At 68.0% G+C, this 25,000-nt stretch overlaps 2 protein-coding genes across 4 annotated transcripts in view; one reads left to right on the forward strand and one right to left on the reverse strand.

Moving 5' to 3' along the window:
- The first annotated feature begins 8,478 nt into the window (after positions 1–8,478).
- HIC1 (HIC ZBTB transcriptional repressor 1) lies at positions 8,479–11,753 on the forward strand. 2 transcript variants are annotated; one of them, XM_084299647.1, is made up of 2 exons: positions 8,479–8,701; positions 9,662–11,753. In XM_084299647.1, the coding sequence occupies exons 1-2, from the start codon at positions 8,650–8,652 to the stop codon at positions 11,605–11,607; spliced, it is 1,998 nt and encodes a 665-aa protein (XP_084155773.1). In that variant the 5' UTR covers positions 8,479–8,649; the 3' UTR covers positions 11,608–11,753. The 2 variants fall into 2 exon arrangements, with proteins under 2 accessions (XP_084155773.1, XP_084155774.1); XM_084299648.1 differs by lacking the exon at positions 8,479–8,701 and adding an exon at positions 9,427–9,502.
- A 1,922-nt stretch (positions 11,754–13,675) lies between these two features.
- SMG6 (SMG6 nonsense mediated mRNA decay factor) overlaps positions 13,676–25,000 on the reverse strand; it is a 105,067-nt gene continuing 93,742 nt past the window's right edge. For both annotated transcript variants that reach the window (XM_084299723.1, XM_084299722.1), the window contains exons 16-19: positions 21,295–21,448; positions 17,995–18,206; positions 17,628–17,709; positions 13,676–15,856 (exon numbers count right to left, since the gene is read on the reverse strand). In XM_084299723.1, coding sequence (XP_084155849.1) covers positions 15,726–15,856; positions 17,628–17,709; positions 17,995–18,206; positions 21,295–21,448 — 579 coding nt within the window. In that variant the 3' untranslated portion in view covers positions 13,676–15,725. The remainder of the gene's footprint in view (positions 15,857–17,627; positions 17,710–17,994; positions 18,207–21,294; positions 21,449–25,000) is intronic.

The raw sequence follows: 25,000 nt of genomic DNA on the forward strand, positions 1-25,000 counted from the left end.
AAAATCTGAGGCCGAGGGGTGAGGGGGGACCTCGGCCTGGGGGGTGACAGCAGCACCAGGGGACAAAAGGAACCGAGGGGACCCAGGGGCCGTAGTCCCTGCCCCCTGCCCCCTCACCTGGGGTCGTGCTTTGGGTTTTGGGCCCCGAATTCTATGGGGCCGTGGCCGTGGCGGTGCCCCCACCCCAAGCACCAGCACGGAGGGGATCCCACAGTGGCCAGGGGAGGGTTTTGGGGACACGGGGCACCCCGCTGTGGGCTGGGGGGGGGCAAACCCCCCCAAACCCCAATCGGGGGGGCAGCTCAGGGTCCCCCCCTCACCACCACCTTCCCCTTTTGGGGTTTCTTTTTTCTGGGATGCCATGGGGGAACCTCAACCTGGAGAGTCCCTGTATGGGGTGGGGGGCGCGTCCCTAATTCCCCCCCCAGCCGCCCCCCACCCTTATTCCCGGCCCCATCAGGCCACGCTCCGCTCCCGGGGAACCCCCCCACACCTTTTGGACCCCAAAAAAACCTCCAGGGCCCCCCCAAACCTCCGTGCCCCCCCCCCTCCATCCCCTTTCCCCCCCCGGCTCCATCTCCCGGTGCCGTCGGGGGGCACGGTGGATGGCGGGGGGGGGATCCCCGAGCTCCCCGCGGCGGCCGGACAGGTGAGGGGGAAAAAAGGGGGGAAAAGGGGGCTTGGGGGGGTTTGGGGAAGGGGTTGGGGGGGGATTTTTTTTTTTGAGGGGGGGTCTCCGCCGTTCCCGGTGCCCAGGAGGAGCCGCTCCGCGCCCGCCCCCCCGAACAGTAAGAGTTGATGTGCGGCGAGCTGCACCCTGCATGTGAGCTCCTACTGCCGCGGGGGGCGGGCTGTGCCCGACGGGACCCCCCCCACACAGCCCCCACGGGACCCCCCGAGCCCCGGGGGGAGTTATGGGGTCGGGGGGGGGTTGGGTTATGGGGTCGGGAGGGGAGGGTTTTGGGGGGGGGGCCGCTGCTGCCGCGCTGCGAGTGCGCCGGGCCCGGCGACCATGGCTGTAGACTGTTACCCCCCCAGCAGCACAGTAACAATCTAAAGCCACGGTCGCCCGAGCGACGTCGGGGGGGCGTTGTGGGGTCGGGGGGGGGTTGGTTATAGGGTCGTGGGGGGGGGTTATAGGGTCGGGGAGGGAGGGGGATTCAACCGGTGCCTTGGAGACGCCGACCAAGCGAGCGCACCCGGCCCACGCCGCGGGGTGGGGAGGAAAAAAAAGTGTTGGGGGGGTCCTCGGTAGCATCCTTCCCCCCCCCCCCATCCCCAGACCCCCGCCCCAAATTCCCAGCGCCCTCCCGGCGGCCCCACGCGTGTCCGCCCCGCCGTGGGGTCGGCCCACCCCTACCTGGGCTGCAGCGGGGGGCGTCCGCCTGGGTTTGGGGGGGATTTGGGGGGGGGAAGCTCGGTGTCTGCGGAGGGGGGAAAGAGAAAGCGGGGGTCAAACGGGCACCGGGACACCCCCTCCCAGCCGGTGCCTCCCCCCCCCCTTAAAAAAAAATAATTAATAATAATTAATAATAATTAACAATAAATTAACCAACCCCATCCCTCGGCGGCGCGGAGCTCCAAGGGCCGCCCCGACGGCTCAGCACTCGGGACAGCTCCCGGCTGCCCCCCAACCCTAAAGAACCCCCCCCGGGGGGGGCTCTCCGTGGCTCCCCGGTGTGTCCTTGTCCCCCCCCGTGTCCCCCCCCCCCGACGGTGGCGGTGGCGGTGCCGTGGGTCATGCTTCAGTAGCCATGACTGTAGACTGTTACTGGCCCGGCCGTACGCAGCAGTAAGCAGTCTAGAGCCAAGGTGCCGATGCGCTGACTCGGGCTTTCCTCGACGGGGGGGGGCGGGGGTCTCCAGGCTCCTCCGACGGCCGGGGTGAAAGCGCCCGAGCTGTTTGTGGGGGGGGGGGGGAAGCCGAGCGACCCGACGTGGGGGGGGGGGGGTTAAACGGGGGATATAGGCCGTGGGGAGGGGTGGGAAAAGGGGGATGGGGGGGAGTAGGGGGTTGGAGGGGGCCCCGTCGGGGCGCGCTGCGGAGAGAGAGGGGGGAGGGGATGGGGGAAAAAAAAAAAAGGGGGGGGGCACCCGCAGCACGAGGTGGGGGGGGGAGGACACACACACACACACACACACACACACACTGCAAAGCTGGACGGGGGTTTAATGGAGGGGGGGGGGGGACGAAAAGGCCGGGTCCCCCCCCCCTCCTCCCCGTGCGCCCCCCCGGGGCGGCTCCGCGCACAGCGCCCGCCCCCGCGCCCCGCCCCCGCCGCACGTGGGGCTGCGCCAGGCGGCCCCGCGCCCCCCCCCGCCAGCCGCAGAGCCCCCCCCCAGCACCGGACACCCCCCCCCCCCAGGACCCTGACACCCCCCCACACCCCCCCCTCATCCCTTTTACCCCCCCCCCCATCCCCACCCCATAACCCCCCGACGGGCAGGTGCAGCTCCCTGCGCCCCCCTTTTCCCTGCGCTCCCCCCCCCCAACCCCCCCCCGGGCTCTTTCCCTGCTTACCTGGAGGGTGTTTGGGGGGTTTGGGGGGGTCCATCCCTGCCTCTTCCTTACCTCAACCCCCCCCCCTCCCCAAAAAAAAACACCCCCCTGGTCCCGGAGCATCCCGGCCCGGTGGCGGTGGCGGTGCTGCGCTGTCCGCAGAGCGCGGGGCTTTTATAGGGTCGGGCTCGTAGTAACGGGGATCTCGGGCTCATTCATAGAAAAGCAGCAACCTACACAATGACGTGAGCGCTACGTCAGCGAGGAAATTTAGGGAACGGGAAGACGCTACTATTTATATCGGCCCGGGGGGGGGGGGGCAGGGGGCTGGGGGGGGGGGGCGAGGTGGAGGAGGAGGAGGAGGAGGAGGAGGAGGAGGAGGAGGAAGGTAGCGGCCCGCAGGTGGGTTTGGGGAGAAGGGGGGGGATTGGGTCCTATAGGGACCCCCCCCCTCCATCATCCCCATCCCTGGTTCTTCGCCTCAGCATCCCTCCTCCTGCAGCCTGGGGGGGGGCTGTGCGCCCCTCCGGGGGGGTCCAGCACCCCAATGGGTGTCACCCCCCCCCTCCCCGACCCCATTTCCCAGACCTCCCCCCCCTCCAATGGTGCCCCCCCCCAGCCCTGCTGCTGGCGATGTGTGGGGCTGCCCTTTGGGGGGTAAAGGGGGTGCACAAGGCCCCCCCCCCCCCCCCCCGGAGGGTCTTGGAGAGGGGGTGCCCAAACCCACCCAAAATAAAGCCCTGGCAGCACCCACCCCACTGTCCTGGCTGCCCCCACCGTGAGCCCCCCCGCAGGGCCTGGGTGGGGGGGGCTGTGAGCACCCATGGGTGCCAGCCCCATGCCCTGCAGGAGGCTGGGGCAGCACAAAGTGTTTGTGGTTTGTTTTTTTTTTTGGGGGGGGGGGTCGTTTAGATTTCCCTACCCCCCCAGCAGCTGCCCCACTGCAGCACGCTGTTACCCTGACCCCCCCCTTCTCCAGCCTCGCAGCGAGCACGGTGCACCTTCCCAATGGGGCTGAACACCCCAAAAACATTTTATTTTTTTTTTTTTGGGGGGGGGGCCACGATTGGACAGGCTGGGGCTTCGCATCCCCAATTCCACCCCCCCACGCACCCCACACACATCCTAAACTTCCCCCAGGCTGAGCCTACAGCCGGCTGGGGACACGGTGGGGCGGTTTTGGGGTGTGTAGGACTTTTCCCCGGTGGCTCCCCAGGACGGGGCCCCCCCCTCTTCTTTATCCCGTCGTGTCCCCTCCTCCCCCCCGATTCCTGCCGGAGCCTTCTGACCTCACTGTGCTCTGGCGGAGCATCATAGCGGTCGCCACGGCAACAGCGGCGTTGTCATTGACAGCAGCAGCCGCCGCTGCGCAGGGCCGCACGCTGCCACGACCCCCCCCAAAATAAAAAAAAAAAAAAACAACCCCACCTCCCCCGCTTACACCCCCAAACAGCCCCCCTCCCTCCCGCTCCCCTCCTCCGCAATCCGTTCAGCGGTCACATCCCCCAAAAACCCTCCTCAACCCCCCGCCCCCCCCCGGAACCCTCTCTCCTATAAATTAGGGACCCCCACAGTGCGTGTGCGCCCCCCCCTTTTAATTTTTTTAATCCCCCCCCCCCAACCCGTCGGGGATGGGAGCAGCAGCGCCCGCCCCGTCGGGGCTCTCCGGTTTGGAGGCGCCGCTGCCGCAGCGCTCCCCGCCGCAGCCGTGACTCAGCCCCGGGATTAGTCAGCACCGGGGCCGGCCCACCGGCACCGGCTGCGCAGCGCCTCCCCCGGAGCACCGCCACCCCCTCCGGGACCGGGGGGGGGGCCGATATTTTTCCCCCGCACCCCCCCAAACCCCGCTCCAACCCACGGTCCCCCGACGCGCACTCCGTGCGCCCGTGGGAAGGAGCGGGATGGGGGATGAAGTCGTGTCCCCCCTCCCCCCCCCCAAAAAAAAATGTCCCCGAGGGGGGTGTTGGTGGCGGGGGGGGGCGTCCCGGAGCGTGGCCCGTTGCTGCCATCTCGTGGGCTTTGTAGGTTCTGTCCCCCCCCCCCTCCCTCCCCGCCCTATAACCACCGCGGTCCCGTCGGGGGCGCTCCCCATGGATAGGGGCGCACGGGGGCCCCGCGGTGCGCAGCGCGTGGGGAGCTGGTAAGGGGGGGGGGACCCCAAAGTGCGGCTTCGTGGTAAAAAGGAGGGGGGCTGGCACGAGAAGGGGTCCTCACCGCCTTGAGCATCGCCCTACAAGGTGTTCCGACTGCCCCATGGAGCATCGCCCCAAAGGGAAGGGGTCCCATCACCCTGCCAAGAATCACCCCACAATGTGTCCTGCTCCACGGAGCATCACCCCAAAAGGAAGGGGTCCCATCGCCTTGCTGAACATCGCCCCCACAAGGCATCCTACTATATCCCATAGAGCATCTCCCCAAAGGAAAAGGGTCCCTTCACCCCGCTGAGCATCACCCTAAAGGGAAGGGGTCCCATTGCCCTGCCAAGCATCGCCCCACAATGTGTCCTGCTGCCCCATGGAGCATAAACCCAAAAGGAAGGGGTCCCATCACCCCGCAATGTATCCTACTGCTCCTCGGAGCGTCACCCCAAATGGAAGGGGTCCCATTGCCCTGCTGAGCATCACCTCGAAGGGAAGGGGATCCCATTACCCCACTAAGCATCACCCCATAATGTGTCCTACTGCCCCATGGAGCATCACCCCAAAAGGAAGGGGTCCCATCACCTTGCTGAGCATCACCCCACAGCGAAGGGCTCCTGAGGGTCACCCTGCAGGGCCAGGATCCCATTGCCCCATTTCGCAGCACCCCACAAAGAAGGGATCCCACTGAGACATCACCTTGCAGGGATGGGGCCCCCTTGTTTATCCCAGCATCACCCCAGAAAAAAAGGGGTCCCATTGCCCCAACGAGCATCACCCCACCCCACAGAGGCACCCCTCGCCCACCCCACAATTAGGGTGCTGTGGCTCTGCCCTTCCTGCCCCCAGAAATAAAGATCCTATTATTTTGGGGTGCACCGGGCACATCGGGAGCACCTGGCGGGGCTCAGCTCGGCCACGAGGCAGCCCCAAACCCACAGCTTCCCCCAGCCGGGAGCCGCTCAGCACCGTCACGAGTTTCCCGGCCTCAGCCTGGCGATGCCGGGGGGGTTTCTCTCAGCCCCCCTAGGAGGGCCAGGGCCAGGCGGGGGCCACGCAGGGGGGGCTGCCGTGCCCCCGGCACCGCCGGCGAAATGAAGTGCGAGCTGCCAGCGGGGGCTCCAGGCTCCTGGCGGTGCCGGATGCGGCCCGGCTGGCCAAGGCGCCCTAATGGAACACATGTGTGTGGGCTTCGGGGAGAGGCTGAGCTGGGAAACAGGGCCCTGCGGAGACCGGGGGGCTGTATCCTGTCCAAAAGCCCAGGTCCCACATGAAGCCAGGCATGCGAGCGCGATCCAAACCACAGCTGGATTTGAACCGAATCTCCCAGCATCTGGGCTAATTTGCTGCGCCGTGATTGATCGTGGGGAGGGGGCACGGGGCGGGAGACGCTCCAGCGCAGACCTCCCAACAGAGCCAATGACTTCAGCAGAGCTGTTTCCAATCTGCTCAGCACATTGAGGCGAAAATGCCCCTTTCCTGCGCGCTCCTGGGCGCCCGCGCTGCCTCCTCCCGCAGCCACTCGTGCAAGGATGCGGCCGGGAGGGGGGGGGGGGCAGGGGATTGCTCGGAGCCCACCGGGGCTGAGCTCCAGCCCCTCTGCCGGGACCCCTCGGGGTGGCAGGATGGGACGGGAGGGGTTCTTCAGTGCCACCCCCCCATCTCACTCCCCACCTGCCCCAGCCCCTGGGCGCTGGGTGAAGAGGCGCAGAGGGTGGGGAGGTTGCAGGTTCCGCGCTCCCTGCTCCGGGTTTGTGCCCCGGGGGCTCAGCATCACTCAGCAGGTAGCTGGGGCAGCCCTGGGTCCCGGCCGGCCCCGGGGAGGGAGCTGTCTGGGAGCCGCTGGCTGCCGTGATTTATGCAGCTCAGCCCCGTAAATTACCCGGACGGAGCCCGCGGGAGCCATCGCTCACAGCGACGTCCAGAGCTCCCTGCCAGAACCTGAAACACTTCCAGCCGTTAATTGAACAGGAAAAAAAAAAAAAGAAAAAATAAATAAATAAAAAATAATAAAAAAAAGAGGGAAATTAGTGCCCGGGGAGCTGAGATTAAACCCCGGCTCTGCACCGATGTTTGTTCGCCTTCGTCCCGCTCCCAGCATCTTGGCGGTGCGAGCCCAGGATGGGGACCGGGGAAGGATTTGGGGTGCCGGGTCCTCCCCTGGGCCGTGCCCGCTGCAGGGTCCCCTGGGGCAGGGCAGCGGCCGTGCCCTCGTGCCCAGGTCCCGGGGTGGTGGCCCCAGCCCGAGCGGGACGTCCCGGCTCCGGGGGTGCCCGTGGCCGAGCTGCCGGTGATGTTGACCCCCGAGGGCGTTTTTGGGGAGCAGCCACACGCGTGGCAGTGCCCGTCCCCCCGGCCGCAGCGCACCGGGAGCACCAAATTCGCGCTGGGGACAGCGCCGAGGCCACCACTGCGGGACCCCAGCGCCAGCTCCTGCTCCCCAAGAGCGCAGGGGTGAGACCCCCAAAATCGGGGAGGGGGGTGGCCGATGCTGGGGGCACCCAGCCGTGGCGGTGGGGTGCCAGCAGCCCCCCTGGAGGTGCCGCGGCCGTGGAAGCCGCGGCCCCGGGGCTTGCGCAAGCGGCTGCGGCCGTGAGAAAGGAGAAGCGAAAGAGCGAAGCGAGAGGCAGCGCCTGCGGTCGGGGGCAGCCGGGCTGCGCCCCCCCCCCCCCGGCCCAGCAAGCAGATATTTCGGTGCGGAAGGAGGCAGGGGGGGGACACGAGGTGAGGGTGTTGCCCCCTCCCTCCCCCCGCTCCTCCTCTCCCCGCCCCGCCGCAGCCCCCCCGGCCCACCCCAAGCCGCCACCGCTGCTGCCGCACATCTGGGCGCCAGGGCTGTGCCCCCCCCCCTTCGTGCTCCCCCCCCTCCATCAGCGGCAAATCAGGGCCGGCTGAGCCCCCCCCCGCTCACTCGGCACCCCCCCGACGGCTTTTCCTTGCGGGGCGCCCCTGAGAAAGGAAGAAGAAGGCGAAGGGGGGGGGGGGTCACGTCGAGGTGTCCCAGCGGGGGCCACCCTTCCTTCCAAGGCAGCACCGGAGGTGGCGGGGGGGGGGGGACAGCGGGGGAGCACCCCCCCATTAATAAAAAAAAACACACAACCACCCTCCACCCTCCTCCCCAAAACCCAGCCCCGCCGCCACCACGGGACGCCCCGTCGGGGCGGCCGCGCACCTGCACGGGGAGGAGCCGCGGGTGTCCCCCCCCCCCCCCTTCCCTCCCTTGCGTCCCCTCCTTCCCCTCCCGGTCCCCCCCCCCGTCCTCCCCGACCCCCCCCGGCCCTTTCCGAGCCCCGACGGCGGGGGCGGAGCGCGGCGGGGGCCGCTAGATGGCGCCCCACGAACGGAGCCGGGCCGCGGGCAGGGAGGCAGCGGCGGCGCCGGGGGAGCCGCGGGGTAGGTGCCGTCGGGGCGCTGCGGCCGCGCCGTCGGGGCTCACCTGGTGATGGGAAGGGAAAAGGGGAGCCCGGGAGAGGACCCAGAAAGGGGGAACGGGGGTCGGGAGACCACCCCCGGGGGGATTCACCTCGGTGGGTCCGCGCAAAGAGGGTCCCCCCCATCCCTTCCCTTTGCGCCCCCCGAGGAGCGGGAGCCCCGAAGGGGCGGTGGGAGCGGGAGGGAGGCGGCGCCGCCGTTTCTCCCGCTCCCGCCGGGGCGGAGGGGGGAAAGAGGGCTCGGAGAAAGGAGGAGGAGGAGGAGGAGAAGAAGGAGGAGGAGGAGGAGGAGGAGGAGGGGGGGGGCCCGGCTCTGGCGTGCCCCGCCCGGGGAGGGGAGGAGGAAACCTCCCGCCGTCCCTTTAACAGCCAGCGGCGCTGCGCGGAGTTCAGGCCGGGGTCAGGGGGAGTTCGCAGCCCGGGTTTCACCTCCGAGCTGGCGGCGCCGGGAGCCCCGAGGAGCCGCCGCCGCCGCCGCCGCCCGCTCCGAGGGGCGCACGGGCGGCCGGGAGCGCCGGGCATGGAGCGGCGGCGGCGGGCGGAGGGCAGCGCCCGGCGGCGCCCCCCCCGGGGCTGAGCCATGAGAGTCCACCGAGACCTCGGCTGGTTGGCGGAGGCCACCGGACGCCCAGGTAAAAAAAAAAAAAAAAATTTAAAAAAAAAAAAAGGGAAAAGAGGGAAAAAAAAACCGGCCCCGCTCGGCGGCACCCACCGCGGCGGGGTAGAGGGGAGGGGAGGGGGGGGACCGGCACCGGAGGGGAGGCGGGGAGGGGAGGGGAGGTCCCGGTCTCTCCCCCCCACACCCTGCATCCCCCTCACCCCCCCCCCCCCGCCCCGCGCCCCCCTCTCCTCTCTCCCCGGCCGTCCCCCCGCTCACCTCGCGGGGGGCGGGGGGGGGAAAGGAAACGGGGGCGGGGGGCGCCGGGGGCACGGCCGGCCGCCTCCCGGGACCGGGGCGCATAAGAGCCGGGGAGGCGCCGCGGGGAGCCGGGGCAGCGGCGCGGCGCAGGTAACGGCGAGAGGCGGCCCCGGGGGGGCGGGCGGGCCCCGCTCCGCTTCTCCCCGCTGCTCGGGGGGCACCGGGTCGGGCTTTTTTCCTCTTCCCCCCCCCCTCCACTTCCCTCCGTACCCCCTGTACATCTCCTCCGGTGGGGCCGGCAGGTGGGAGCGGGGGGCCGGGGCGCTGCCGGGGTGGCGGGGCCGGGGCGCGGCGCGGTGCTGGAAGCTGCCGCGGGTGATGTCACTTTCTCCAAAAATGCCTCCGGGGGTTTTAACCCCCTTCCCCGCCCCCCCGGCCGGCGAGAAGCGAGCCCCGATATAAGCGGTGGCAACGGGCGAGGCGGCGCGCAGAGCGGCCGGGACGCGGCGGCGAGAGAGGGGCCGGGATTGGGGCTGGGGCTGGGGCTGGGGCCGAGCCCCCCCGGACCCCCGAGGTGCTGTCTGAGCCCCCCCCCCCCCTCACTCCACGCGTGGGCTGAGCCCCCCGACGTGCTGGAGGAGCTCCCCCCCACACCCCTAAACCGTGGGCCGTGCGCCCGAGCGGGGGCGCGCGGGGCCGGCGGCGGAGAGCTGACGGGGGCCGTGTGTTGCAGGGCGGCGGGCGAGGAGCGCGATGCTGGACGCCATGGAGGTGCCGAGCCACTCGCGGCAGCTGCTGCTGCAGCTGAACACGCAGCGCACCAAGGGCTTCCTGTGCGACGTGATCATCGTGGTGCAGAACGCGCTCTTCCGCGCGCACAAGAACATCCTGGCGGCCAGCAGCGCCTACCTCAAGTCGCTGGTGGTGCACGACAACCTGCTCAACCTGGACCACGAGATGGTGAGCCCCGGCATCTTCCGCCTCATCCTCGACTTCATCTACACCGGCCGCCTGGCCGAGTGCGAGCCGGGCGGCGAGCAGAGCCTGGGCGCCGTGCTGGCCGCCGCCAGCTACCTCCAGATCCCCGGCCTGGTGGCGCTTTGCAAGAAGAAGCTGAAGCGCAGCGGCAAGTACTGCCACCTGCGCGGGGGCTACGCGCCCTACAAGCTGGGCCGGGGGCTGCGCGCCGCCACGCCGGTCATCCAGGCCTGCTACTCGGGGACGCCGCGGCCCGTGGACCTGCCGCCCGTGGAGCCGGCGGCGCCGCTCAACACGCAGTGCGGGGAGCTCTACGCCTCGGCCTCGCAGGGCACCCCCCTGCACCCCCACGGGCTGTGCCCGCCCGAGCGCCACTGCTCGCCGCCCTGCGGCCTCGACCTCTCCAAGAAGAGCCCCACCGGCCCCTCCGCCCAGCTCCTGCCCACCGACCGCCTGCTGCCCGGCGAGCCCCGCGAGCCCTCGCTGCCCCCGCGGCACGACAGCCCCCCGGTCAGCGCCGGCCTCCTGGCCGGCCACCCCGCCTCCTACAAGGACTCGCCGCCGGGCGGAGAGCCGGGGGGGCACCCCCACGCCGCCGACCCCTTCCGCAGCACGCCGCCCTGCGCGGAGCCCCCCCTGCCCCGCGGCGACGGGCGCGAGCTGATGTACCGCTGGATGAAGCACGAGCCCCTGGGCCCCTACCTGGACGAGGGGGAGGCGGAGAAGGAGCTGGAGCGGGAGGAAAAGGCCGAGTCGCCGCCCGCGGCGCCGCAGCCCCGGTACCCCAGCGTGGAGAGCAACGACCTGGAGCCTGATAACAGCACGAGCGAGGACACGGGCAGCAGCGAGGGGCCCTCGCCCGGCGACGCGCTGGACCGCTACTGCAACCACCTGGGCTACGAGCCGGAGAGCCTGGGCGACAACCTGTACGTCTGCATCCCCTGCGGCAAGGGCTTCCCCAGCTCCGAGCAGCTCAACGCCCACGTGGAGGCCCACAACGAAGAGGAGCTGTATCACAAGGCGGCGGCGGAGCAGGCCGTGCCCTTCCTGGACAAGGGTGGCCCGGGGCTGGGCGACATCCTGCGGCCCTACCGCTGCTCGTCCTGCGACAAGTCCTACAAGGACCCGGCCACGCTGCGGCAGCACGAGAAGACGCACTGGCTGACGCGGCCGTACCCCTGCACCATCTGCGGCAAGAAGTTCACGCAGCGCGGCACCATGACCCGCCACATGCGCAGCCACCTCGGCCTCAAGCCCTTCGCCTGCGACGCCTGCGGGATGCGCTTCACGCGCCAGTACCGCCTGACCGAGCACATGCGCATCCACTCGGGCGAGAAGCCCTACGAGTGCCAGGTGTGCGGCGGGAAGTTCGCCCAGCAGCGCAACCTCATCAGCCACATGAAGATGCACGCGGCCGGCCCCGACGGCAAAGCCAAGCTGGACTTCCCCGACAGCGTCTACGCCATGGCCCGGCTCACCGCCGACCAGCTGGGGCTCAAGCAGGAGAAGGCGGCCGAGCTGCTCTCCCACACCTCGCACTTCCTCAGCGACCCCAAGGCCATGGAGAGCCTCTACCCGTTGGCCAAGTTCACGGCCGAGCACCTGGGGCTGAGCCAGGACAAGGCGGCCGAGGTGCTGGCGCAGGCTCCGCACCTCCACGCCGACGCCGCCCGGACCATAGAGCGCTACTCGCCCCCCTAGCGCCCGCCGGGGGCCGCACCGGCCCGGCCGGGGGGCCCGTGGGGTTCCCCGTGCCCCTGCCTCCCCGCATGGAGCTGGGGGGCGGAGGTGGCGGGTGCTCGGCCCCCGGCGCTGCCGCCGGCCCCGGAGAACTCGCTCGTAGCAGAAAGTCCCATGAGAGCTGCCCCGGGCCGGCTGGATGGCGTGTCCTGCGAAGAGCGCCGGGCGCCCCAGCTCGCCTGGGAGCAGCCGATAATTCAGGGACTGCCCTCGTGGCTCGGCCGTCCCCCTCGCCGCCACCGCCGGGCCCCGCGGCGGCTCCCGGGACTGGGGCGGGAGGCGAAGCACAAGCTGTGACGCCGGGCTGAGCCTCGAGGCTTTGGAGGACATGAGCCCGCTCCTTACCTCGGGGCCGTCCCCGTCTCTACCCCCACCCCGGGGTGACGGGGACGCCCTCGGCAGCCCCCCGGCCCCGCGGTGGGACCCGCCGGAGCTCGGCTCTGCTGCGACGGGACCCGGACTGTGCCGCCTCGACCGCCGCGGGCCCGTGAGTAGCTGATCCAGCGATGCCTCCGAGCTGCCGGCGGCCTCCGGGAGCGGCGAGCAAGGCGGGGAGGTGCACGCCGGCCTCCCCCCGGGGAGCTCGGGGATGGACGGACTGACAGAGGGGCCCGAAGGGTTTCGCGGGGTGGGAGGGAAGGCGGCCGGGTCCGTGCCGTGGCCGTGGCTGTGGCCGTGGCCGTGGCCGGGCGATGCTCTTGGATCCGGAGCGGCACTGACCTCCCGGCCCTGACCCCGCGGCTCAGCGGCCACCCCGCGTTTTTGGGAGGTGGGGCAGGGCCTGTCACAGACTGAGCCCCTGCGCCCTGCCCCAGCAGGCGCCTCGCCATCAGGGATGCCCGGGGCCCCGTGGGGATGCGGGACCCGCGGGGGCAGCCGGGGAGCCGCCGTCCTGGGGGGCTGGGGGGGCGAGCCCGGCGGCCGCTCACCTCTTTTTGCCAAAGATTCCCGTTCCCAGCGCAGCTGGGTCGGGTCGGGTTTGGGGGGGAGCCCGGGCCAGGAGTTTATGACAAAGACAAAGCGCTCGGGTTTGTCAGCTACGCGGACGTGGGCAGGGGAGGCGCGGGGCCACGGGAAGGGGCCGGGGGGCGCCGGGAGCTGCATGGGGAGAGCCGAGCGTGGCCCCGGGGAGGGAGGCGCGGAGCTGCCCCGGGCTGGGCTGCACTGACAGGGGGCCGAGCCCCCGCGGGGCACCCCCGCTGCCCCAGCACCCCTCTCGTGCCTTCTGTTTGGTGCCCCCCTCCGAGTCCGGACCCCCTCCCCTTACCCCTGGCCCGGGCCACGACCCCTCTGCCTGGGGCTAATGTGAAGCTTCTCCCCTCCCCGCGCCCCCTCCTCTCCTTTGCACACGAGGCCCCGGGGCAGTGACCGGCCCCAGCCTCGCAGCCACTGTGCCTTAGCCTGCGCTGGCTGCTCCTGCCCGTGGCGCACCCCTCGGCCACCCCCAGGTCCCCGTTCCCAGCTGGGGACGGGCAGGGGGAGCCTGGTTGGGTCCCTGCCGGGCTGCCCGGGTCCCCCTGGGGCTCGCCAGCACCCGGCTGGAGGTGCCGTGGGGCGCCCGTGCCCCGTTCAGGGGGGGCCAAGCACCGGCAGCAGCTGCACCCAAAGCACAGCTGGAAGCGCCCCGCGGGGCCGCCGGCCGGGTCTGTATCACGTCCGATTTGTACACGGGCTCCTCGCCCTTTTTTCTATAGTCGAAACGGAACGAGCAATAAAGTGACATTAACACGCAAAGCCTCGCGTCCTTCTCTGCCGCGTGGGGCTGGGCTGGGGACCCGCGACATGCCCGCGGAGCTGCCCCACAGCCGGGGGGTGCGGGGCTGCGGGAGGGAGGTGAGGGGCTCTGCCTGGTGCCCCCACAGCCCCCTCGGTTCATGGGGTGAGCCACAGGGCAGGACAGGACAGCATGGGACGGCCACCAACATCCTTGCAAGCAGGGACAGGTCCCGCTGCCGTCCCCTCCCTGGTGTCCCCCCCGCCCCAAATCTCTGCCGCAACGCGCCCGCTGAGAGAGAACAGGACACCAGGCTGCACAGACAAGTGTTTAATACTAAAACTGATTAAAACCAACTTGACAAAATCACCCAAATGCGGCCGCCTCCCCGAGAAACGGGCTCCCCACGGGGAGCGGGGTGGCAGCCTGACCTCTCCGCGCAGCGTCCCAGGGCACGGGGTGGGCGTCCAGCGGGGCTGCGCGTCCCTCCGAGCTGCTCGTACCTAGGACTGGCCTCGCAGGGTGAAACACTGTTAGGAAAAAACCTTTCAAACACACGGCTTTGAGAAGGTGAAGTCCACTGAGCGCAGGTGTGGGCTGGCCCCACGGCAGAGCCGTCGCCCACGTTCATCAATCGGGGCCGTGGTGCTCGTGTTCGCTGCTCCCACCACCACTCCGTGTGCCCTCCTGCAGGCACCAGCGCCTGCGCTGCTCGGGGACCCCAAAGTCCTGCTCAGGATCTGTGACTGAGCTGAGCCCAGCCTTTGCCAGGCCCTGCCGTGAGCGGCGTTGAGGCCGGGGCACTCGTATGGTGCAGGTACAGGAGCACAAATCCTGCTCGCCCGCGGTGCTGCCCCACAGGACCACGCGCTGCCGAGGCTCTGACCCCCTTTTGGTCCTCGCCACGGGGCCAGGCAGCCGGCACGGGGTGACAGCGGGGCTTCCTGCTCGAACGTGCTCCACACCAGGTCCGAGCCACCCACGCAGGAAAGGAAAATGTCGGGCTGGGTCCTGCTGCTTCCTCTGCCACCTTTGACGCTTCCCTCCCACGGCCGTGGTGGCCCTGGGGGGTCAGTCCCACCCTCCGCTGATGGGACCGGGGCTTGACAGAGCCTCAGGGGGTGCCAGTTCATGGGAAAACGTTCCCTCGTGGCTTCTGGGTCTGCAGTGCCACGGTGGTGGGGACAACGTGGCTCCGAGGGGCTCGGCAGCACCCCGATCCACCCGGTGTGGGATGGACCTGCAGGTGCAGAGCCCTGTGACAAGGTGCCCGTGTCCCTGTGGGGCTTGGGGTGACCCAAAAGGGGACCCCACAGCTGGCCTCGGGGCCAGGCGCTGCCCAGGCTCTTGGGATGGGACCTGCCATGGGATCCCATCGCGCAGCCCGTCCTGGGGTCCTCAGGGACTCAGAGGGTTTCGTTGGGCTCATGCTGAGTCTTGGGCTGAAAAATGTGTCTGCAGGGAGCGGTGTGGGGACACGGGGCTCGGGGGAGGGACAGGTAATGGTGGGGTGGGAGGGGAGCAGGACAGAAAGCAGCTTGGGGGGGGGATCGGAGGTGTTCAAAGCCCCCCTCCCCACAAAGCAGGCAGGGCGCACACCTGCAGCAAACCTACAGGGACGGCTGAAACGCAGCTCAAGAAGCAAAACCCTGCAGCAGGGAGAGGACGAGCACCTCTGCAGGCAGCGTCCCCCTCCGTGGGGTGGTAGGACTGGGGACATGGTGCTGCCGGGGACATGCAGGACAAGGAGGCTGGGGCAGGGACGATGGCGAGAGCGGGGCACCCGGCAGAGGGGGGGAGCTGCCCTTGAAGTTCGTGGCACCCCCGAAGGGCGCGGGCAGGCCCGGGGCACCCCGGGGAGCCTCGCTGGTGGGGCTGAGCGACACCGAGCCATCCCCAAAAGTCTGCGCCGTCGTGTCCCCAGGTCGCTGCCCTCCAAACCCGAGGCGACACCGACCCACACGACTCGAGAGCTCTCTGCAACCAAGCAAACCAAAGCAAAAGGCTGGCGATCCGGCACGGGCGCACCCCAAGCTTCCCTCGGAGGGCAGCAGGGCTCTCCGGCTCCGCTCCGGCGCCTCCCGAAAGGCCGGCGGGCAGCACCCTCAGCGTCCCAGCCTCCGCGTGAACCATCCAGGGCCGTGACCTTCCCAGCTTGCCTGCCCCCCCCGGGGCGTGGAGGGGGGGGGGACACCCTTCGCAGCACGGCCATTCCGGGGTGGGTTGAAGAGGCGGCGTTTTATTGTTCGTTGAGGGCTGGAAGGCGGCGGTGGCGCACGGTGAGGGCTGCCTCCGGAGCCGGGCTCCCAGCGCAGAGCGCTGCGTTACTCACTCAGGGGGTTTCGGACCCCCCCCATCGGCCCCCTCAGCCCTCCTGGGCCCACTTGAGGAAGGTGGGGATGTCCCGCACCGGCACGTTGCGGGTCAGGGCTTTGACTCGCAGGTTCCGATCGTCCGTGAGCAGCACCACTTCGCGGAGCAAACGGATGGGATCGTCTGGAGAGGGGGGGAAAAAGACAGAGCGGGGTGAAGCCCGGACCCCATGAAGCCCGGACCCGATCTTTCCCAGCCCTTGTGCCCATCCCATGCCAAGCTGCCCCCACCCTGTGCCAAAACGGGGCACGAGCACCCCAAAAAGCGCAGCCGCCCGGCACCCCTGCGGTGCACCCAGCTCCCCACAGACAGCCCTTCACCTCCGAGGCCTTCTTCTCCCTCCTGCAGGGGCTCGGGGCTGATTTTTGAGCTCTGCCCCCAGCCCGCTCCGTGTGCCTGCCCCAAGCCAGGAAGACGGGCTGCGACCCTGGCTGCAGCAGGAAGCTGGTGCTGTTACTCTGGCGATCTCATTACGAGATCTAAACCCGAACCCTCGTTTTTTTTTGTTTTTTTGTTTTTTTTGAGGCGCTTTTCCGAGGAGCCACCGACACCGAGGCGTTTCTGGCGGAGGCTCAGACAGGCAGAAAGAGCTGAAGCCTGAGAAATAACTGGAAGGATCTTGCCCCCAGATGGATGAGCTGCCCCGCACGCAACGCGCCGGGCTGGGGATGTGGGAGCTCCGCTTACGTGTGTGCGAAGCAGGGGAAGCATATGGGGTATGTGTAAGCAGCTGGGTCCTGTGACCAGAGTACTGTTCCTATGAGCACAGGAAACACAGTGCCTCCGAGCCAGGACTGGAATGGAAAAAACAGAGTTTATGGGAGCCCAACATGGGCCCAGATTGGCTGTGCCGGGAGCGGCAGGCCGAGGGGAAGGGAAGGTTCGGGCTGCGCTCACGGTGTCGGGGCCGAGGCGGTGGGAGGAAGGGGTGCACGGGCCCGGCTGTGGGGAGCCGGGGGCTCGGGCGGCCATGCAGGAGGGCAGGGCTGGGGCTGAGGGCTGCTGAAAGCAGGATCGGGGAGGTTTTGTGCGGACACTTTAAGAAATGTGTAACAATAAACATCCTCTGCTGCGAGCTGGTGACGCGCCTCCTTGTTACAAACCAGAGGCTGTCAGCTTGTCAGGCCCCATTCGCCATAATCCACATGATTTCAAAATTCAGCATCATTTGCACATAAACATTTGGTGACGGTTTCTCTGTGAATCTGACAAGTTAAGCTGCTAAGAATTCGCACTGACAAATGCGGGTTGATTTCTTGGGCAGCTGCTGATCTAATTCCCATCCCCACCGCCCTGGCAGCGGCCCTGGGGCCGTCTGGTCCCAGCACACGCTGCCGATGCCAAGTGGGCGCCAGGAGGAGAACGGCTCGGGCCAGGAGGCACCGGGGCTCGCAGGGAGGAGCCCTCGCCGGCCTCCCCAGCCTCCTGTCCCCCTCGGTGTCCCCCTCGCAGCCTCACAGCCCGGGGAGCACAGTGATGGTGCAGCACAGGGTGGCAGGAGGTGGCCCTGCGCTGGAGCTGCGCCCGCTCTTCTCGCTCTGGGAGAAGGAGGAGAGAGCAAAAGGCACCTGACGAGAGGTTTAATGGGCTTGGTGCATGCTCTGGGGGATAATTCCTGCTAATGGCACTGCTGGCACCATGAAATGGGCTCTGGGGGTGTTGGGAGGGGGCCCCTCACAGGCTAGGGGAGTCCCAAAAGGTGCACCCAGACGTGGGCATTTGGAAACGCAGCAGGAGGGGCACAGCTTGGGGCTGAGCGGAGGCAGGAGGTGGCACCTTGGTGCTGAAAGAGGCCAAATGTGGGAAGGATCAGCCCCAAGGGCCACCAAAGAGAAGCGAGCAAAGTCTGTGGGCTGCAGCAGAGAGGGACAAAGGGGCTGTGAGGGTGTTCTACCTTTGTTAGAGGGCATGAAGTCCTTGGCCTTGTCGTTGCAGTAGTGGAGGCAGCAGGACAGGATCAGGTCATCGTTGTTTCCCTGGAAGAAAAGGGCAACGTTACCCTGGAGCAGGAAAAAAACCCTGCAGCCCCACCACCCTCCTTTCCACGCCGCCCTGGAGATGGTGTCGCAGGGCTGCTCCGAGCCCTAACACAGCCTGCAAAGGGAGCGGGCTGCCCTCTGGCTGCTCAGAGCACGCTGACCCCAGGGATGGGGTCCCCTGGATCCCCCCCGAGGAGGATAAAATCCCTCCAGAGCCTTGCAGAGTGCGCTGGCAGCACGGCCTCGGTGTCCCCATCCCCTTGGGGTTGCGATGCCCCTCACCTGCTGCCCGGTGGTGTCCTCGCTGCGGAAGGAGATGGACTCGAGCTCGTTGCCCCGGCTGGTCAGAGCCCTCAGGCAGTTGTCCCGGCTCTCAAACCTCTCCTCCAGGAACTCGATGGACTTCCTGGCTCTCTCCTGCACTTGGCGGGCATAGCCTGCGGCCCGGTGCTCCATCTCCGGGCCCTTGGCCAGGCCATCCAGCTCGTTTATCACTTCAAACAGGAAGAGGAGGTACAGTTACTAAGGGACAAGGTGCTCTCGTGACCCGCTGCTGAAGCATGCCGCTTGCCAAGGCCTCGGGGCCGGGGCACTGGGAGCTGGCTCAGGAAATCTGGGTTCAGCTGCCGCAGCGTCCCCGTGCGCCTGGGCTTGGCCGCGGCTCTGGAAAAGCTTCGCTGCCTTCCACCTCCACACATCACCTGGCTCGGCCCCGGGAGCGCTGAGACCTCCGTGCCCCCCACCGCCGCGGCGACTGACGGCACCTCCCCGCCCGTCTGGGGGTGTCACGAAATTCCCTGTGCCCCCAGAGGGGACCCTGAGCACGGTGCCACCGCGGCACGCCGCCTGGCTCCCTGCCTCCTCCTGGCTCCCCTTTTCAGGCTCAAAAAGCTGCTGCCCCCCCCCTGCAGCACGTGGGAGCGGGGTCACGCGTGGGAGCAGGCGGCTCCCACTCAGTCCCCGCTTCCCTGACGACTCCTGGCCCTATTTTCACACCTGAAGCTGCCGTCCCGGGGCCGCCCGCAGGGGAGCCCGCTCCCTTCAACGCCTCCCCCATCTGGGTCTGATACAGGGCTCGCACATCTGTCCCCACACATGCTGCCGAAGACGAGCCTGGGATCAGGCAGCTTCCCAACCCCGTTCGGCTCAACCGGAGCCTGCCGAGAGCTGGAGCCTCCTGTCCCGCTGCCAAGCAGCAGGAACACCGAACCCAAAACCCTTCCCCAGCCCCCCAAACCCGGCACAGAGCCCCGGGGGGACACCGGCAGAGCCCCGGGAGGACGGCACCCTCCAGCTCTGGGGTTGCTGGAGGTGCTGCCCCATGGCTGGGCGAGCAGGATGAGGTTGTGCAGGAGGTTGTGCGCACCACGGCGTGCCCAGCTGCGTGCACGAGCATCCTCGCACGCGTTCGTGCACGGGGCTGCGTGTGCGCGAGGCCGGGGCGCGAGAGAGCTGGTGTGCACGTGTGTGCGAGGGAGCCTCTGCGCGCACTCTGTGTGTGTGTGTGTGTGTGTGTGTGTTTGAGCCATGGCTTCATTTCTGAAGATTGTTTCCGAGCTTGGAGCCAAGTCCTGAGTTCAAGTGGGAACTATGCATTCCTTGGGGGTTCGGGGAGAGAGCTCGGGGTCTGAGGCCTCTCCCCAGTGCTGTGAATCACTGCCCGGGGAGCCTGCGTGATCGCTGTGTTCCATGGTGAGACTGGCACTCACTGTCTGGGTATTCAAATTAAAGCTGCATGGAGCTGCTCGGCTCCTCGCTCTCGGCCGGCTCCTCTTGCTACTGCTCGCAGCGACCTGGTGCTGCCATTTGCACACAATGCACGGCTGGGTTCGGGGTGGGGGGAGCTGCGCACGAACGGAACATCAAACAGGAAAAGCTGGTATTCCCTCCCGAAATCTGCCTTCCTGCTTCCAAGCTAAACAGGCTTCAAAGGGGAGGCTTGTTTGTGCTTCTGCACCAGGCCTGGCTTCTCCATGGCGGGGTCAGCCTCAAGGAGCACGGAGCAGGTTAAAGAGCAAGAGAAACAAACCCAACGCAGAGCTGCACGCTTAACCCCTTGCTGCATCCCCAGGAAGAGACGGTGCCGAGGGCAAGGGCACGGTTGGGGTCTGGAGGCCAGCGGTGGGACGTGGCACCACGGCCTCTGCCCTCAGTGGCTGCGGGTCCCCGGCTTACCCAAGCCAGGCTGGGCTGGCCCAGTCCTCGTTTTGGAGGTCCAGGGAGGCAGCAACTGGGGCAGGGAGGGCAACGGGGGCTTTCAGCCCTCCCGCAGCCCCTGCTCGCCGCCCGGGGTTCGGCTGAACGAGCCTCACGTGAAGCACGTGGGAGCACCGGGGAGGCAGGGCCAGGGCTCCGGGGAAGGTGCCAGCAATCCCAGGTGTTAGCACGCCCCGCAGCCCCGGGGGCTGTGCCGGGGTGGCTGCCTTCCTTCCCTTTTTTTCCCTAAAAAACGCCCTGGCACCACCGTGCCAAGCCACGGAGCCCCTTGACAGCCCCGTGCCCCCTGCCCAGGGGTCCTGTCCCCAGTCCTAGGAGTCCTTCCCAAGCCAGACCCCGCATGAAAGGCAGCTGTTCGGTGCTGGCTGTAGGGCCGGCAGGGCTAGGAGTCGAGGAGGAGGCCCCATAAATGCTGGGAGGGCAGGGGAGCAGCAGGGCCTGCTGGAGGTGCCCACGGGGCAGCGCTGGCACCCGGCCCCCTGGCGCTGGGGCTGGGCTGGGGGCTGCGTGTGGGCTCTGCGAGGCTCAGCCCCGCTCCTGCCCCAAGCTCTCCTTCTGCCCCCATCCTTTCCTTCTGTCCCCAAGCTCTCCTTCTGTCCCCGGTGTCCCCTAAAGGCCAGGTTGGCACCGGGGCGCAGGCGGCCGCGGCGAGGCCCTGGCCGGAGGAGCGCTACCTCGAGCCCAGCGAGCGATCAAACAATCAGAGCAAAGGCATCTCCCCAAATCCTCCCGCCACCCTGGGAGACCACCCAGCAGCACAGCCGTTATCTGCCAGGGTGAGTGTTTACCAATAACGGGAACCAGCTTGCTGTTTTACTGCGAGCTTTATAAGGATAAAAAGAAGGGCTGGGCTTGAGCAGCTCTGAGACGCTGGGACACAGGCCGGCCATTTGCTCGGGCTGCCTAAGCCCCAGCTCAGCTGGGATAAGCTATCTGCTTTGATTGTTTAACAATTCCTCCTCCTCGCTCCTTCCAAAACTCCTTCCAAATCCCGTTTAACACCCACATGCCTCTCCCGGCCCCTGGCACCCCCTCAGTGCACCACGGGGAGCGGAGCCTGGGGAGGGCTGCGGGCAGCGAGCTGGCAGGCAGGGGAGCGGCGAGGCACGGGGAGAAGGAGCGCCGGCTGCTGCCGGGACGAGACACAGCTCCAGCAAGCAAATATAAAAGCAGGCAAAAGCAAAGGGCTCGTGCCCAGACCCGGTGCAGGACCGCGACCGCTCGGCTGAGCGCGGCACGAGCCGCCCGGCTGCGGACCACACAGGCTCTGCGGGCACGTGGGGCAGCACTGAGGGAGCTGGCATGGGGGGACAGCCCGTCCCGGGGGATGAGGAAGCCCACCCGCCTCGTGCTGGCCACGCTCACCGATCAGGGGCACCACCAGGATGAATTTCCTGCAGTCCAGCAGCGTCACCAAGCTGCCCAGGTGGTCGATGAAGCCGTTGGTGTCCGGCACCAGGAAGACGGGTCTGATCTCCAGCTCCATCTGCCTCATTTGACTCTGGTCTTTCAGCACGGCCTGGAGGAGAGGGACAGATGATGAGTACGAAGGACGTCAGCCCCGCGAGCCATGGCCACCGAGAGCAGAAGACACGCCTGGCTGGCGTGCGCGCCTCCCGCAGGAGGCTGTGCCCGTGCCACCCGCACACCTCCAGCGCTCCTGCACACGAGTGGGACGCTGAAAGCCACCCCAAAAGCACCCTCGTAGGACAACAGCTCCGTGCAGGCACTGGGGCAGGCTGGCTGGAGCAGAAATTGTGCCATTTGTAGGACTGGCAGCAGCCAGGATGATCTGCAGCGATGCCAGGAGCCCTGCCTCGATGGGAAAGGAGGCTGGGGGAAGGGGGGGTTTGTCCTCCAGGTGGAAACAGCTCAAGGTGACACGATCGCCAGCGACAACAAACTAATTTGGGACGCACAAGTCGTGCCAGCAGCATCCTAACACCAGGACCCCGAGCAGGAAAGGGCTGCGGGGAGCATCTCGCTGTGTCCCACCAGGTCCCGCACGTGCGGTGCCTTTCCTGGCAACATCCAGCTGGGAAACCAGGTGGGCTCCAGCCCTGAAAACCCACAGAGCTGTCCTTGACGGAGCCCCACGCGCCCTCCAGAGACCAGAGGTGCTCACAGACATGGGGAGGGTCGGGTGGGTCTTAGCAGCAACCCCCCGGGGCTGGACCCGGACCTTAGGACGAGGCCGTTTGCCAGGAGGGGACCGAAAAGCTCACGTATTCCTCCCGACGCTATCGAAGCACTTGGGCTCTTTAGTAAGTCACGGGCTTAAAAAACTCAGGATGCTATTCTAGTGCTTCCTCCGCTTAAAAATAGCTCCCCTGGACTCGCTGATGTTTGTTGCCTCTAATAGGAACCGCTCACCCATGGAGCACAGCAGCGCTGCTGGGGAACAGAACCGCCAGGAGAACCCTTGCGAGACCGGGCTTGCACCCACACGGAGCAACCCCGGGGCTAGGAGGGGAAGCCCGGCCTCCCCCAGCCCCTTGTGCTGACCCCGTTGTGCCCAGCGTTACGGGGTTTGGGGTCTGAACCCCTCTGTAGCTGTGCCAAAGCCCCAGAGGCTCCCTGGAACGAGGAGCTGCAGGGGCCAGCAGCGGCCGTGGAAAGAAGTGGGATTTAATCCCTTTCCAAGTGCTGTCATCTGGCTTTAAATCAAGATGTCTTGATGCTGCCACCTCCCCCAAGGCGAGGCAGCAACCAGAACCTTCCCCACGTGCCTCGCAACCCTCCCGGCCACAGCTCCCATCGGCCAGGAAGGCGAAAAGCGAGCAGGGGGCACCGGGGGGCAGCTGGGTGCCTGTATGGGGTGACTGCACCCGGCCACGTGCTGGGTGGCGAGGCAGGGAGGTGTTTGCGCCCCTGGGTGCCACGGGAGGACGTATGGCGAGGGGACAATGTGACAGCAGCCAGGGCACGGGGCTGCCCCTGCATCCTTGCAGCAAGGAGGGCGTCAGGTGGGTTTTTCCCCAAGATTTGGGAGTGCAGGGATGGGATGTTCGGCCCCGGGCAGCACCAAGCCCTACTCGGTGGGGATGGAGCTCAAGCAGGAAGGCTGAGCAAAGCCACGTGTCCCAGCAGAAAGCCCGCGAAGGGCAACGACGATCCAAAAAACCAAGGGGGGGACCCTGCCTGCGCCCCGACACGGCCCCCAGCCCTATGCAGGCGGCCGGGGGAGCGCGGCCCCATAGGCACGGAGCGGGAAGCTCACCTACCCGGCCGGCCGGGGCCACGCAGGTGACGGTGGCGCCGGGTCCCTGGTGGGTGGCATCTGCCCCGGCGGCTCCGGCGGGCCGTACCCGGCCGATTCCTGGCAGCTGCGAGCGATGCCTGTGCCGGCCGTCACGTCCCATTCCGCTCCCCGGGCCGCCCGGTGAGAGAAGGACACAGGATGCGCCGGGAGTGAAAGAGCGAGGTCGGCGGGGAGCGTGCCAAGTCCCCTCGCACAGCTCCGGGCCGCTCGGGGAGCCAGAGGGAAACTCGCCTTTGCAGGGTTCAGAGGCCGGCAGCGAGATTTATTTTTGTTTGTGTGAGTAAAAGGCTGCAGAAGCCTCTGGCCAAGGGGCTCGGAGGGAGAGGGGGGGGGAAAAGAGAGAGAGAGGAGAGGAGTGGCCTGTGATTCATACAGGCTCCGGCTGGCCTCGAGCCAGAGATGAAAGGGAGCCCATGTGCAGGACGGGGAGCGAGCGCCGCGTTAACCCTTCCGCTGGCCCTCGGGCACGGCCGCTGCCCCGCGGCGAGGATGAGGGGGTGTGGGGATGGGGTCGGGATGCCCGCAGCCGGGCCGGGCTCTGCGCCGCGAGCCGACGGTGCCAATCCGTGACCCCGGTCCCGTTGTGCCTCGTCGTCCCCCGTGGTAGAAGGGGAGGGTGGCCCGGGTGGCTCGGTGGGTGATGGGGTCTGGGAGACCCTCGGGGGTTGAGCTGGTGCAGCCCCAGCCCAGTGCAAGCACTTCAGGACAGGCAGATTTGGGCGTTATGGGGTCTAAAAGCACTCCCTGGCTCTGTGGCAGAGGGATCCTGCGGGGCTGGCACCCGGTAGGGGACCCCTGGGGCCAGCAGCTCGCTGCTCTTCTCGGGGCTAGCCAGTTTTCCTTCTCCTGGCCACTCCAGCCCCTAAATCCGCACCCACCCGCAGCCCCCATCCCGGCCACGGCTCCCTGGTCAGGGGCTTCTCCCAGGAGCTCGGCAGGAGCCGGAGGCAGCTCCCCCAGCTGCCCCAGCTGGTGGCAGCACTGAGATCAGACACTCCTGCGCTCACAGTCCCAAATTCCCAGCTCATCCATCAGCTGGGATCACCTGGGGGATTCCCCGGAAGCCACTGCCTGGCCGGAGGGATCCCATTTTGGGAAGGGGACAGCTCTGTGCGGGGGTCGAGCCACCAGGCTGCGTTTTCTGCTGATGCCACAGCGCACAGAGGTCCGCCAGGAGCGCAGCGCTGGGTTCCTGCAGCCTGGCAGAGGAAAGCCAGGAGCTGGAGCCCTGAGCTGCGTGCCCTGCCACCTCCGGGACGGGTCACTGCGGGTGACACCACCCTGCCAGAACGGATGGGCCGTCACCATCCTGCTGCCACCCCTTTTACCCTGACCCTTGGAGAGCCACCCTCCGGCCACTGGGCACCCCGGGGCCGCTGCCCGCTCCGTCCCCGTGTGCTGGGTCGGGGAGGCGCGTTTTGCAGGGCTGAGAACAATGCCTCCCTCGCCTCTGCTGGAGGGTTTCCTCCTTCCAAGGTTCCTCGGCAGCGTCTTCCTCAGGAGTAAACGTGCCCCGTGCCTGGTAGCAAGCCGGGGCCGCCGCCGTGGCGGAGCCGCCGTGGGTGGGTGTGCGCCTTCCGCAGCCGGCAGGCACCCGGCTCCCAGGCAGGTGCGTGTCAGCGCGTGTGCACCCGCGGCATTGTTCCTGCGCCCAGACGAGAGCGTGAATGGGATGCGGCTAAATTTAGCCACTTACTCACACTACCGCCACAAAGGAGCGGCTGCATCTTAAGGGGGCGGCCGTTCCGTGGGCTCAGAAGGGACAGGAGCGCGGCTATTTTGGGAAGACATGTCATAATTGGCCGCCCG

This window comes from Netta rufina, assembly GCF_964035555.1.
Source record: "Netta rufina genome assembly, chromosome: 21".
Lineage (NCBI taxonomy): Eukaryota > Metazoa > Chordata > Aves > Anseriformes > Anatidae > Netta > Netta rufina.

Excerpts from the sequence above, each read along its gene's own strand:
- HIC1 (XM_084299647.1), top strand. The coding sequence starts at position 8,650 with ATGAGAGTCCACCGAGACCTCGGCTGGTTGGCGGAGGCCACCGGACGC. Across the intron at positions 8,702-9,661 it reads GGAGGCCACCGGACGCCCAG|GGCGGCGGGCGAGGAGCGCG; the intron begins GTAAAAAAAAAA and ends CGTGTGTTGCAG.